The sequence below is a fragment of the Rhinopithecus roxellana genome, chromosome 5 (genome assembly GCF_007565055.1).
Source record: "Rhinopithecus roxellana isolate Shanxi Qingling chromosome 5, ASM756505v1, whole genome shotgun sequence".
Lineage (NCBI taxonomy): Eukaryota > Metazoa > Chordata > Mammalia > Primates > Cercopithecidae > Rhinopithecus > Rhinopithecus roxellana.
In genome coordinates this window covers 79,396,821-79,410,548 of record NC_044553.1, presented here as the reverse complement: position 1 = coordinate 79,410,548, position 13,728 = coordinate 79,396,821, and the positions used below count along the sequence as shown (strand labels likewise).

Below are 13,728 nucleotides of genomic sequence, written 5' to 3'. Positions count from 1 at the left end.
GGATGAGCATGGTGGCTCATGCCTGTAATCCCAGCACTTGGGGAGACCAAAGCAGGTGGATCACCTGAGGTCAGGAGTTTGAGGCCAGCCTGACCATCATGGCGAAACCCCGTCTCTACTAAAAATACAAAAATTAGCTGGGTGTGGTGGCAGGCACCTGTAATCCCAGCTACTAGGGAGGCTGAGGCAGGAGAATTGCTTGAACCCAGGAGGCAGAGGTTGCAGTGAGCCGAGATCGTGCCACCACACTCTAGTTTGGGCGACAGAACAAGACTGTCTCAAAAAGCAAAAAACAAAAAACAATGATGAATATCATAATAATGGCTAACTTTACTGACCACTTATTATATAACCATTGTGCTAAGTGCTCTACATGCATCTCCTTACTAATCCTTACAACACTGTAAGGTCTAAATAACATAAACTTTAAGAATTTTTGGCCCGGCGCGGTGGCTCAAGCCTGTAATCCCAGCACTTTGGGAGGCCGAGACAGGCGGATCACGAGGTCAGGAGATCGAGACCATCCTGGCTAACACGGTGAAACCCCGTCTCTACTAAAAAATACAAAAAACTAGCCGGGCGAGGTGGCGGGCGCCTGTAGTCCCAGCTACTCGGAGGCTGAGGCAGGAGAATGGCATAAACCCGGGAGGCGGAGCTTGCAGTGAGCTGAGAACCGGCCACTGCACTCCAGCCGGGGCGACAGAGCGAGACTTCGTCTAAAAAAAAAAAAAAAAAAGAATTTTTGAAAAAAGAACATAAAGCCGGGCGCGGTGGCTCATGCCTGTAATCCCAGCTCTCAGGGAGGCAGAGGCGGGAGGATAGCTTGAGCCCAGGAGTTCGAGACCTGCCTGGGTAATACAGCGAGACCCCGTTCTCCACAAAAAGGGGAAAAAAAAAAAAAAAAGACAAAAAAAAAAAAAAGAAAAAACATAAAATTAAAAAAACAAAACAAAAAAATAATTTTCAGGCTGGGCATGGTGGCTCATGCCTGTACTCTCAGCATTTTGGGAGGCCAAGGTGGGTAGATTGCTTGAGCCCTGGAGTTCAAGAACAGCCTGGACAACATAGTGACACCTTATCTCTATTATTTAAAAAATAAAGTAAAATAAATTGGCGGTGGCTCACGCTTGTAATCCCAGCACTTTGGGAGGCAGAGGCGCGTGGATCACAAGGTCAGGATATAGAGACCATCCTGGCCAACGTGGTGAAACCCCATCTCTACTAAAATACAAAAATTAGCCAGGCATAGTGGTGCACGCCTGTAATCCCAGCTGCTCGGGAAGCTGAGGTGGGAGAATCGCTTGAACGGGAGGTGGAGGTTATGCCACTGTGCTACAGCCTGGTGATACAGCAAGACTCCGTCTCAAAAAAATAAATAAATAATAAAAATAAAAATATTAATAGAAGCGTAAGTACTTTAGAAAACTACTCTATTGTCCTATCAATCACCACTGGGATATCCCTGCAAAACCAAAAGACCCTAAACAGCTATAATTACACAGAATTTTAATCTAGTGAGAGTTCTAGTTAAGAGTCTTGGCAGGGCGAGATGGCTCACACCTGTAATCCCAGTACTTTGGGCTGCTGAGGCAGGTGGATTGCCTAAGGTCAAGAGTTCAAGACCAGTATGGGCAACATGGTGAAATCCCGTCTCTACTAAAAATACATAAATTAGCTAGGCACGGTGGCAGGCTACCTATAATCCCAGGTACTCGGGAAGCTGAGGCACGAGAATCACTTGAACCCAGGAGGCAGAGGTTGCAGTGAGCTGAGATCGCGCTACTGCACTCCAGCCTGAGCAACAAAGCAAGACTCCATCTCAAAACACAATAACATAATGACAATAAAGATTAATACTTATATGTAGAAATCGTCCTTCACACTGCCAAACTGCCAGCCCATTAAGAAAGGCTTTTACGGCCAGGCATGGTGGCTCATGCCTGTAATCCGAGCACTATGGGAAGCCAAGGCAGGCGGATCACTTGAGGTCAAGAGTTGGAAACCAGGCTAGCCAACATGGTGAAATTCCATGTCTACTAAAAAGAAAATACAAAAATTAGTCAGGTGTGATGGTGCATGCCTGTAGTCGCAGCTACTTGGGAGGCTGAGGCAGGAGAATTGCTTGAACCAGGAAGGTGGAGGTTGCAGTGAGCCGAGATTGTGCTCCAGCCTGGGTGACAGAGAGAGATTCTGTCTCAAAAAAAAAAAGAAAGAAAAGAAGAAGAAAAAGAAAGGCTTTTACAAGCCTTCTTGTGCAAAAGAACAAGAAGATATAAAGAAAACAAAATTTTACTGTAGTTGTGACCACACCTTGAAATGGAGAGTTGACAACTCTGTTTTAAGGAACAAATTCTTTTCCTATAGTAATTTCATCATAATTTCTTGCACAGAGTATACAATACGTTTCTGCTGGTAATATACAGTTGAGTAAAGGCTTTCTAAATCTTTTCCTCTGTACTTTCCAAACTATATTTTAAGAAGCATTAACAAAACCAAACACATATATCAATACCAAAACCCACAAAATAGGCTATTTTATACCCACTTAGGCATCTAAGTAAATTGGCTAACGGCTTCATGGGAAGTAATGTACTATAAAAGAGGAAACACTGGCAATGAAGGCAGAAAACCTAGACCTGGGTGGAAATCATGGCTACATAACTTGCTAACTCTGTGACCTTGGGCAATTTCCTTCTCTCAGTCTGAGTTTTCTTATTTGCAAAGTGAGAGTAGTAATTCCAATCTTGGAAGGGAGGATTAATTGCATGTGAAATGCCCACCACAGAGCCTGACTCCAAGCAGGAGTTTAAAAAAGATATTGTTATGATCGTTATTCATACAAGTTCCTTAAAAGCAAGAACATCATATTTGTCCTTATAGCCCAATTGTAGGCTTTATAAAAAACAAGAAACACCAAAGTTACAAATGAGGATTTGTATCCGTTCAACACATGCCTAGACAGAAAATGAAACTAAGAAGTAATCATGACTTTCAAAAACTGTATCAGGCCGGGCGCGGTGGCTCAAGCCTGTAATCCCAGCACTTTGGGAGGCCGAGACGGGCGGATCACGAGGTCAGGAGATCGAGACCATCCTGGCTAACACGGTGAAACCCCGTCCCTACTAAAAAATACAAAAAACTAGCCGGGCGACGAGGCGGGCGCCTGTAGTCCCAACTACTCGGGAGGCTGAGACAGGAGAATGGCGTGAACCCGGGAGGCGGAGCTTGCAGTGAGCTGAGAGCCGGCCACTGCACTCCAGCCTTGGTGGCAGAGCAAGACTCCGTCTCAAAAAAAAAAACTGTATCAACCCATACATAGCGTATAAGTCAAAGTATATATTGCCATTTGATGGGGAAAAATATCAAAATATGCAATGTGCTTATTTTTAAGCCACTCTGAAAGAAGATGATGCTGCCTGTAAACAAATCAGGAGTACAACTACTCTTCATTCATTCTGCAAGTATTTCCGTAAGTGCCAGTCATTATGTCAGTCATTATGCTAGGCAATGTGCATATGATGGGGAGCAAAAGCGAAAATAGTCCCAACCCTCATAGAGCTTGCTTGCGGTCATGCAATCACACAAATAAGTGTTAACTTGTGATAAGTGATGTGAAGGACAGGTAAATGTTGCTCTGAGAACCTATTAGGTTAGAATCTAATCTAACTGAAATCAAGGAAGGCCTTCCAAGGAGGTGAAACCTGAGAGCTGAAGGATGAAGAGGTTAACAAAGGGAGGTGTTTCCAGATGGAGTAAAGTAGCTACTGCAAAGACCCTGTAAGCAGAAGGAAACATGGCAAGAACACAGGACTATAAAGGCAGTGTGCATGGAGCAGAGACAAGTATGAGAATCAGCTAGGGTCTAGGCTGCACAAGGGCCTATATCGCCTACATTCAAAAGTTGTAATTTGATCTCAAGAGCAATGACAAGGCCTGTAATCCTAAAGCTTTGGGAGGCTGAGGCAGGAGGACGGCTTGAACCCAAGAGGTTGAGGCCATAATGAGCCGTGATTACACCACTGGACTCCAGCCTGGGTGACAAAGTGAGATCCTGTCTCCACAAAAAAAAAAAAAAAGAGCAACCAGAAGCCACTAAAGAGTTTTATGAATGCTTCTTTGTGGGGTAGGCAGGCTGAGGGGAAGATGAAATCAGATTTTCAATAGGACTCTGGCTTCTGGCTTCTGGAATACGGATGGATCAGGTGGGAAACAAAAGTCCTCTCAGGATAGGATAGTAGCTCGGAATAGGGTGATGGCAGTGATGGTGGAAGAAAGCCAGTGAATTCAAGATATATTCAGGAAAATCTAACACTGTATTGTACACAAGGGCAGAGAGATAGCAGTGTCCAAGACACTGGGTTTCTGATTCATATGACTGTACAGAAGGAGAAGGAGATACCACTCAGGAGGTATTCTGCTTCCGAAATGTCTTTAAGGAGCCGGGCGCAGTGGCTCATGCCTGTAATCCCAGCACTTTGGGAGGCTAAGGTGGGTGAATTGCCTGAGGTCAGGAGTTCGAGACCAGCCTGGCCAACGTAGTGAAACCCCATCATTACTAAAAATACAAAAAATTAGCTGGGTGTGGTGGCGGGCGCCTGTAATCCCAGCTACTAGGAAGGCTGACGCAGGAGAATTGCTTGAATCCGGGAGGCAGAGGTTGCAGGGAGCCAAGACAGTGCCATTGCATTCCAACCTGGGCAACAAGAGCAAAACTCTGTCTCAAAAAAAAAAAAAAAGAAAGAAAGAAAAGAAATCTCTTTAAGGCTGTTCACACAGGCCAAAAAGGGCCTAAGTGCACTACACTTTTGCATGAAAATGTGTAAACCCAGTTTGATCCCCTACTTTAAATAAGGGTCTAAAAGATTTTTTGCTATTTACAAAAATGAAACCAACTCTAAAAAATACAAGGATTTTCCCACACTGAAGAAATTTCAAAGATTCTGCCACAAGCTTCTAAATCAACTCCCAGTGAATGTTGAATTGGTTTGAGCAATAGAGCAGCATTATGGAGTGAATGTGTCATTTCCCATGAGGACCACTTTGATAAGGCTAACACTTATTAACTGCCGTTTAATTTAAATATTTTAAATAAATCTTAATAGTTAAGAGTACTCTTGGTCAGACACGGTGGCTCATGCCTGTAATCCCAGCACTTTGGGAGGCCGAGACGGGCGGATCACAAGGTCAGGAGATGGAGACCATCCTGGTTAACACCGTGAAACCCCATCTCTACTAAAAAATACAAAAAATTAGCCGGACATGGTGGCGGGCACCTGCAGTCCCAGCTACTCGGGAGGCTGAAGCAGGAGAATGGCATGAACCCGGGAGGTGGAGCTTGCAGTGAGTCGAGATCATGCCACTGCACTCCAACCTGGGCGACAGAGCGAGACTCTGTCAAAAAAAAAAAAAAAAGTACTCTTGGCCGGGCATGATGGCTCAGGCCTGTAATCCCAGCACTTTGGGAGGCAGAGGCAGGCAGATCACGAGGTCAAGAGATGGAGACCACCCTCCAACATGGTGAAAACCCGTCACTAGTAAAAATACAAAAATTAGCTAGGTGTGGTGGGCACCTGTAATCCCAGATACTCCGAGGCTGAGGCAGGAGAATCGTTTGAATGCGGGAGGTGGAGGTTGCAGTGAGCCGAGGTCACGCCATTGCACTCCAGTCTGGGCAACAAAACCCAAACTCCAGCTGGGCGCAGTGGCTCACGACTGTAATTCTAGCACTTTTGGAGGACAAGGTAGGCAGATCACGAGGTCAGGAGTTCGAGACCAGCCTGGCTAACATGGTGAAACCCCATGTCTACTAAAAATACAAAAATTAGCTGGGCATGGTGGCAGGTGCCTGTAATCCCAGCTGCTCAGGAGGCTGAGGCAGGAGAATCATTTGAACCCTGGAGGCGGAGGTTGCAGTGAGCCAAGATCAGGCCACTGCACTCCCGCCTGGATGACAGGGCGAGACTCCCTCTCAAAAAAAAAAAGAAAAAAAAAAACGAAACTCCAACTCTAGAAAAAAGAGAGTACTCTTATGTGACATTAAACTAGAATATGATAACATCAGGCATTATCATAGTTAGAACGATACTGCTTTTATGTTTCAATATTTTGAAATGCTTGTAAAAAATAAATTTTGTAGGAAAAAAAGAGATAAGATTTTAAAAACACACAGACACATAATCTCTTGCCTTTAATAAATATTTTGCCATTTCCATCCTAGTCCTTGTTAATGTCCATCACATTCAAGTCAAGGTAAAAAATAAGGTTTTTACTAGTTAAACACATTTGTATATGTGTATGCACTATATACAAAGTAAAGCCAATACTATGTCAATAATATCAATACTTTAATATTTACTTTTACTGGTTTTAGTTTTCAAATTTGCAACGGATGCTATTTGCATAGAATACTGATGCCTTTAAGTCTTAAAAACAGAAATCTGACTGACCCAAGAAAAAGGATGAAAGAAAGAGATTTGTCCCTTTAAAATCAGCCAACACGTCCTATGTTAGTACTGAAGTACTTTCCAATTCTGGCAGGATGGGCTCCGTGGCCACCTGCTTGCACTAGGGTCTGACTAGATTTTATTAACATCCAACTGCAGTTACCAGGACATTCATTACCACTGCTTGTACAAAGCAGAATTCTCTTTAAATTTTTTTCCCATACTGATTTCATCATCAGGTGTCAAAAGGCAAAACCGTGGCCTGAGGCCAAATAGAAAAATGTCATCTCTACAAATGAGGAGAAAAGACAAGGACTTTAAAAAATCAGGTCAACAAGCCCATTAGCCAATAATAGTTTGTAAAACTAGACTGTCTTCACACTAGAGGCTGTGCTAGCAAATGTGGTCCTTGGAAACAAGGGCTGTAGAGCTTGAAATGCGTTGCCAGCATGGTTTGCCTTTTTCGTTTTTCATGTTTATTTTTATTTTTTTATTTATAACATGGAATCAGACTATGACTATAATCGAGCAGCTATGGCGGGGTATAGGCACTGCCAAGGAAGAGACAGCGAAAAGCCCGTAGGGTTCCCAATCTAAGCTAGCAGACCTTCCCATCTGCCTCAGGAGTGGTCCCTGTCTCCGCAGCTGGAATGTGCGGGAGGGAAAGTTACAAGGGCCCCCAAAATGAGACAGCAAACCACTTCCTTCTGAGAACTAAAGGTCATAGGCTTTTAAGGAACAATAGAGCTCAATGTAAGCTTCAGAAAGATGGAGACAGTCAGATGAGACGGGGGTAGGGAAGCAGGGGTGAGGAGATGCGCCCCGTCTGGGATAGCTGAATAGGGGGGTCAAGGCCAGGGACTTTAGGAGCACGAGAAGGGCTGGATCTTCCAGAACCTGCCCAAGTGGGCCTGAGAAACCTAAGAGGCTCCTCTGAAAATATAGGGCATCTACGCATCCAATACTCTCAACCCTCTCCTCGGGAAGGGAGATAATCCCCACAGGAGGCACCCCCCAAACTGGGGCTTTTCCTACCCTTCAAAAGCCACAAATCCTCACGGAAAACATTTACAAGGGAGTGGAACGGCCGGGGGCAAGCAGCCGTTCTGCAAACCTCAGGAAGGAGGCCCCTGGATCCAAAGAACTTTGCCCCTGGAATGGGGGGTGGGGTGCGGAGGGCACCGTCTGAGGCCCGTAAGCCTCGGGGAAAGAAGCTGCGGGAACGGGAGCGGGGTCCTGTGAGTCCACTGACGAGGGGGTGGCGGCCTGGGGCGCGGTCGCCGGTGAGTGAGGCCCGCGGGCCGGGCACGGGAGCGGGGGCGCTGCGGGCCGGTGGCTGCAAAGAGCCGGGGCTTGGGAGGCAGAGGCCAGCGTAGGCCTCGGGGGCCCGGACACACCCACCGTGGCGGCCTCGGGCCCGCTTACCTGCTCCTCCTCCGGGGTCAGCTCCGGCGCCATGTCGGGCCGGGGCGCGGTCGCGGGCTCCATCCCCCCGCCACCGCCGCCGGGCGGACAGAACTCGCTAGCGAGCGCGGGAGCCCGGCACGCTCGGCCTCCGCTTCCGCGTCCCCGCGCCTCAGCAGCCCCGGGCCGGCTCGAGCATGGTGGGGCCGGCCAGGGCCCGGCGCCTGCAGCAGCCGCAAACGTCGCTTCTGCTTCTTTAAGAAAAATCTCTCCGAACTGCCGCTCTCTTCCGGGAGGAAATCCTTTTTTATATTATTCACTCCTTTCCTCACACTCCCCCTTATCTCCTGGGGAAGAAAAGGTGCAGGCGAAGAGCTAACAGCCGCTCGGGATTTAAAAGGAAATTGGAAATCAGGAACTTTTAGAGCCGGGAGCGAAGGGTCGGCGGAAATTTCCCGAAGGCCGCCGGCCCCCTCGGCGCCCCGCTTCCTCGGCCGCACTCCCGCTCCTCCACAGCGCCACAGCGCTCGGGGCCGCCCAGCCAGGCCGTCCTCGCGGACGCTGGCCCTGCGACCTGCGCGGCTGCCTCAGCCAGGCTCCTCGCGGGCGGCCGCAGCGAGAGGGAGGGAGCAGAGAGGGAGCGAGGGAAACGCGCCCCCCTCCTGGCTCACGGCCAACGCTGCGGCCGCCCCGCGGCCGCCGGAGCCCCCCGCGGCTCCATTGAGAAACTGAGCGTCTCATTCACAAGCTGGTGGCGAGGAGGGCCCGGCGGAGCTAGGACGCCGTCCGGGAGGGGGAGACAGAGAGGAGCCCGGGCGGGGGAGGGGACCCGGGCGGGGGAAGGGACCCGGGCGGGGAGGGGACCCTAGCTGGACGGAAAGCGACTCGACTGCGGGAGGGAGAAAAAGGAAGAAAAGAGTGTATTTCGTGAGGCTCAGATCCTCGGAGGAGGAGGAGAATACATTCGTTTGCAAATTATCTGCTGACTGGCACCTCTCCTGGTGTTAACTTGCCGCTGCCACCTATGCGTGAGAAACCCACAATCCTCATCTATTTGTCGCTTGCAGCCTGAAAGACCCTGGAAAGGTTGCCTGCCAGGCCAGGAAGCTTAGGTGGAAGGAATCGCACCTGCCTCCCTCTCTCTCCCTGCTTACTGGCTGTATCCTGTAATTCTTCTCCAGTGTAGCTAATGTTAATCCCCCACAGAAATATCAGACTCTGAACCTCATTCAGGAATGACGCGGCCCTTGCAGATCTTTGATTTTCACTAGGGCAAGTGCAGCAAAGGATTCAGGATTAGGTGTACACTCTTGGAGTCATTTGGGGAGGAATGGGGCATAGAGAAGGCAAGGCTGGGTCTAGTATGTTGTTGCATTATTCCAAGCCAAAGATAAATATTCCAAAGGGACTCAGAGAAGTCCACAACTAGTTCCAAGGCTGAAGCCCTGGAGCCAGTCCTGTGAGAGACCCAAAGGAGGGGCCTTCACACAACAGGAAGGTGCTGTGAGTTGTGATGCTCCCACGATTTTTTTCTTTTTCTTTTTTTTTTTTTTTTTGAGACCCTCGCTCTGTCGCCCAGGTTGGAGTGCAGTGACCGGATCTCAGCTCACTGCAAGCTCCGCCTCCCGGGTTTACGCCATTCTCCTGCCTCAGCCTCCCGAGTAGCTGGGACTTCAGGCGCCCGCCACCTCGCCCAGCTAGTTTTTTGTATTTTTTAGTAGAGACGGGGTTTCACCGTGTAGGCCAGGATGGTCTTGATCTCCTGACCTCGTGATCCGCCCGTCTCAGCCTCCCAAAGTGCTGGGATTACAGGCTTGAGCCACCGTGCCCGGCCTTACTTTTTTTTTTTTTTTTTTTTTGAGACGGAGTAGCTCCGCCTCCCGGGTTCCCGCCATTCTCCCACCTCAGCCTCCGAGTAGCTGGGACTACAGGCGCCCGCCACCGCGCCCGGCTAGTTTTTTTTTTTTATTTTAGTAGAGACGGGGTTTCACCGTGTTAGCCAGGATGGTCTCGATCTCCTGACCTCGTGATCCGCCCGCCTCGGCCTCCCAAAGTGCTGGGATTACAGGCTTGAGCCACCGCGCCCGGCCTTTTTTTTTTTTTTTTTTGAGACGGAGTCTCACTGTGTCGCCCAGGCTAGAGTGCAGTGACGCCATCCCGGCTCACTACAACTTCCGCCTCCCAGGTTCAAGCAATTCTGCCTCAGCCTCCTGGGCAGCTGGGATTACAGGTGCGTGCCACCACGCCCCTCTAATTTTTGTATTTTTAGTAGAGACAGGGTTTCACCATGTTAGCCAGGATGGTCTTGAACTTCTTTTTTTTTTTTTTTTTTTTTTTTTTTTTTGAGACGGAGTCTTGCTCTGCCACCCAGGCTGGAGTGCAGTGGCCGGATCTCAGCTCACTGCAAGCTCCGCCTCCCGGGTTCACGCCATTCTCCTGTCTCAGCCTCCCAAGTAGCTGGGACTACAGGCGCCCGCCTCATCACCCGGCTAGTTTTTTGTATTTTTTAGTAGAGACGGGGTTTCACCGTATTAGCCAGGATGGTCTCGATCTCCTGACCTCATGATCCGCCCGTCTCGGCCTCCCAAAGTGCTGGGATTACAGGCTTGAGCCACCGCGCCCGGCCGGTCTTGAACTTCTGACCTCAGGCAATCCGCCCTCAGCTTCCCAAAGTGCTGGGATTACAGGCGTGAACCACTGCATCCAGCCTGTTTTCTTTTTATTGAAGTGTAATATACAGAAAAAGTGCAAATATAAGTGTACCACTTGATGAATTTATTTTATTTTTTGAGACAGGGTCTCACTCTATTGCCCAGGATAGAGTGCAACAGCACAATCCTGGCTCACTACAACCTCCACTTCCTGGCTTAAGCGATCCTCCAGCCTCAGCCTCCCAAATAGCTGGGACTACAGGTGCACACCACCAGGCCCGGCTCATTTTTGTATTTTTTGTAGAGACAGGGTTTCACCACGTTGCCCAGGCTGGTCTCAAACTCCTGAGCCACTGCGCCCAGCCAGATGAATTTTCATAAACTGGACACACTCATGTGTCTGTGCCCAATGCACAGATCAAGAAATAGAATATTCTCAACTTGCCAAAGCCTCACCTTTTGCCCACCCCCCACTCCCTACCCCCCAGTCAGTTACCACTCTGCTGAAGGGTAACCACTATCTTGCCCCCACTTTTTTTTTTTTTTTAAGAGACAGGGTCTCTCGCTCTGTCACCCAGGCTGGAGTGCAATGGCGCGATCTGGGCTCACTGCAACTTCTGCCTCCGGGTTCAAGCGAATCTCCTGCCTCAGCCTTCAGAGTAGCTGGGATTACAGGTATGCACTACCATGCCCATCTAATTTTTGTATTTTTTTTAGTAGAGACGGGGTTTCACCATGTTGGCCAGGCTGCTCTCGAATTCCTGACCTCAAGTGATCCACCCACCTCGGTCTCCCAAAGCTCTAGGATTACAGTTGTGAGCTATCACGCCCAGCCCCAGGCTGATCTTGAACTCCTGGGCTCAAGTGATCTGCCTGCCTCCCGCTTCCAAAGTGTTGGGCGTGAACCACCGTGCCGGGCCAAATATGCTTTTTCTCCCTAGGCAAGCAAATGGCTCTAGGACTAAACTGGAGTAAGAAACAGAAGTACCTGAGTAGTACAAGTCATTGATTGGAGACAGGAGAGGATGGAGTCTCTCAACTCACTATTTACACTTCACATTTGTTTTGCCCACTGATACTCAGGACACCAGGGGTCAGTGATTTATCCAAAGTCACACAACTAACTAATTAGTATTGAGCTAGAACTTGAACCCAGGCATTCTAACTCCTGATCTAGGGACTGGGTGAGGAGGATAATTAATAAAGATATTTAACTGAGTGGGCTGAGAGAGAACTCAGCAGTGTTTTCAGAGGCACAGCTGTGTGTGTGGGCGTGTGGGTGTGTAAGGGAAGAGAATTCTCCAGAACTGTTATCCATCACTGTTTTAACAGGACAATGTTTGGAAATTTCTGAGCACAAACGTGAATAACAAAACAAAGTGCAAGGCAGCTGGCTGGCTGGCCACTTTGTTCTGAGAGGTAAATCCAGGAGACCCAGAGTAGAGAGGCAGCTACCTGGCTTGCCTCTAACTGCAGGCTTGAACCAATGAACTCCAATATGGTACTGTCATCCTGACCAATCAAATCTTAAAGGCTGGGCTGGGCACTGGGGCTCACACTTGTAATCCCAGCACTTGGGAGGCCCAGATGGGTGGATCACTTGAGGTCAGGAGTTCGAGACCACCGTGATCAATCAACATGGTGAAACCCCATGTCTGCTAAAAATATAAAAAATTAGCTGGACAGGATGTTGCATGCCTGTAATCCCAGCTACTCGGGAGGCTGAGGCAGGTGAATTGCTTGAACCTGGGAGGTGGAGGTTGCAATGAGCCGAAATCACGCCACGGCACTGCAGCCTGCGCAACAAGAGTGAAACTCTGTCACAAAAAAAAAAAAAAAATCTTAGAAGACTGAAGAATGGCTTGTAATATCAAAAGACTGAAAACATTATGAGGCTGGGCGCAGTGGCTCACGCCTGTAATCCTAGCACTTTGGGAGGCTGAGGCAGGCGGATCACGCAGTAGAACAAGACCATCCTGGCCAACATGGTGAAACCCTGTCTCTACTAAAAATACAAAAATTAGCTGGGCATGGTGGTGCTCGCCTGTAGTCCCAGCTACTTAGGAGACTGAGGCAGGAGAATCGCCTGAATCCCAGGCGGCAGAGGTTACAGTGAGCCGAGATCGCCCTACTGCACGCCAGCCTGGCAGCAGAGCGAAACTCCGTCCCAAATAAACAAACAAACAAACATTATGGCCCATCAATAGAAAACTTAGTAAATAAATTACAGTACACACATACACTGAAATAATAGGTTGACATTGTGTCCTTACATTTATCCCACACACTGTTCTAAATGACTTTCATTCATTTACTCTCACCATATTAGTATAAGAAAGGTGAAACTATGATCCTTATTTTACAAAAGGCATATATAGTAGATCTATATGTACTGACATAGCCTCCTTTTTTTTTTTTTTTTCCTGAGATGGAGTCTTGCTGTGTCGCCCAGGCTAGAGTGCCGTGGTGCAGTCTCAGCTCACTGCAACTTCCGCCTCCTGGGTTCAAGCAATTCTCTGCCTCAGGCTCCCAAGTAGTTGGGATTACAGGCATGCAACATCCTGTCCAGCTAATTTGTTGTATTTTTAGCAGAGACAGGGTTTCACCATGTTGCTCAGGGTGGTCTCGAACTCCTGACCTCAAGTAATCCACCCACCTGGGCCTCCCAAAGTGCTGGGATTACAGGTGTGAGCCACTGTGACTGGCTGCTTTTTTTTTGGTTTGAGATGGAGTCTCGCTCTGTTACCCAGGTTGGAGTGCAGTGGCACGATCTCGGCTCACTGCAACTTCCACTTCCCAGGCTCAGGTGATTCTTGTGCCTCAGCCTCCCAAATAGCTGGGATTACAGGCATGAACCACCGCCGCCTGGCCCCTCCTTGCTTTTAAATTTAATTTTATTTATTTTTTTTGAGGCAGAGTGTCACTCTGTAACCTCAGCTGGAGTGCAATGGCATGATCTCAGCTCACTGCAACCTCTGTCCCCCAGTTTCAAGCAATTCTCCTGCCTCAGCCTCAGTAGTTGGTATTAAAGGTGTGGGCCACCACGTCTGGCTAATTTTTTTTTATTATTATACTTTAAGTTCTAGGGCAAATGTGCATAACGTGCAGGTTTGTTACATATGCATACGTGTGGCATGTTGGTGTGCTGCACCCATTAACTCGTCATTTACATTAGGTATTCCTCTTAATGCTATCCCTCCCCTCCTCCCACCCCATGATAGGCCCTGGTG

General features: G+C 48.5%; 1 protein-coding gene across 1 annotated transcript in view; it reads right to left on the bottom strand.

Annotated features, from left to right (window-relative positions):
- Positions 1-8,593, bottom strand: part of PTPN9 (protein tyrosine phosphatase non-receptor type 9) — a 111,929-nt gene extending 103,336 nt beyond the window's left edge. Inside the window, exon 1 of the mRNA XM_010381893.2 lies at positions 7,869-8,593. Coding sequence (XP_010380195.1) covers positions 7,869-7,931 — 63 coding nt within the window. The 5' untranslated portion in view covers positions 7,932-8,593. The remainder of the gene's footprint in view (positions 1-7,868) is intronic.
- Between the last annotated feature and the right edge of the window lie 5,135 nt (positions 8,594-13,728).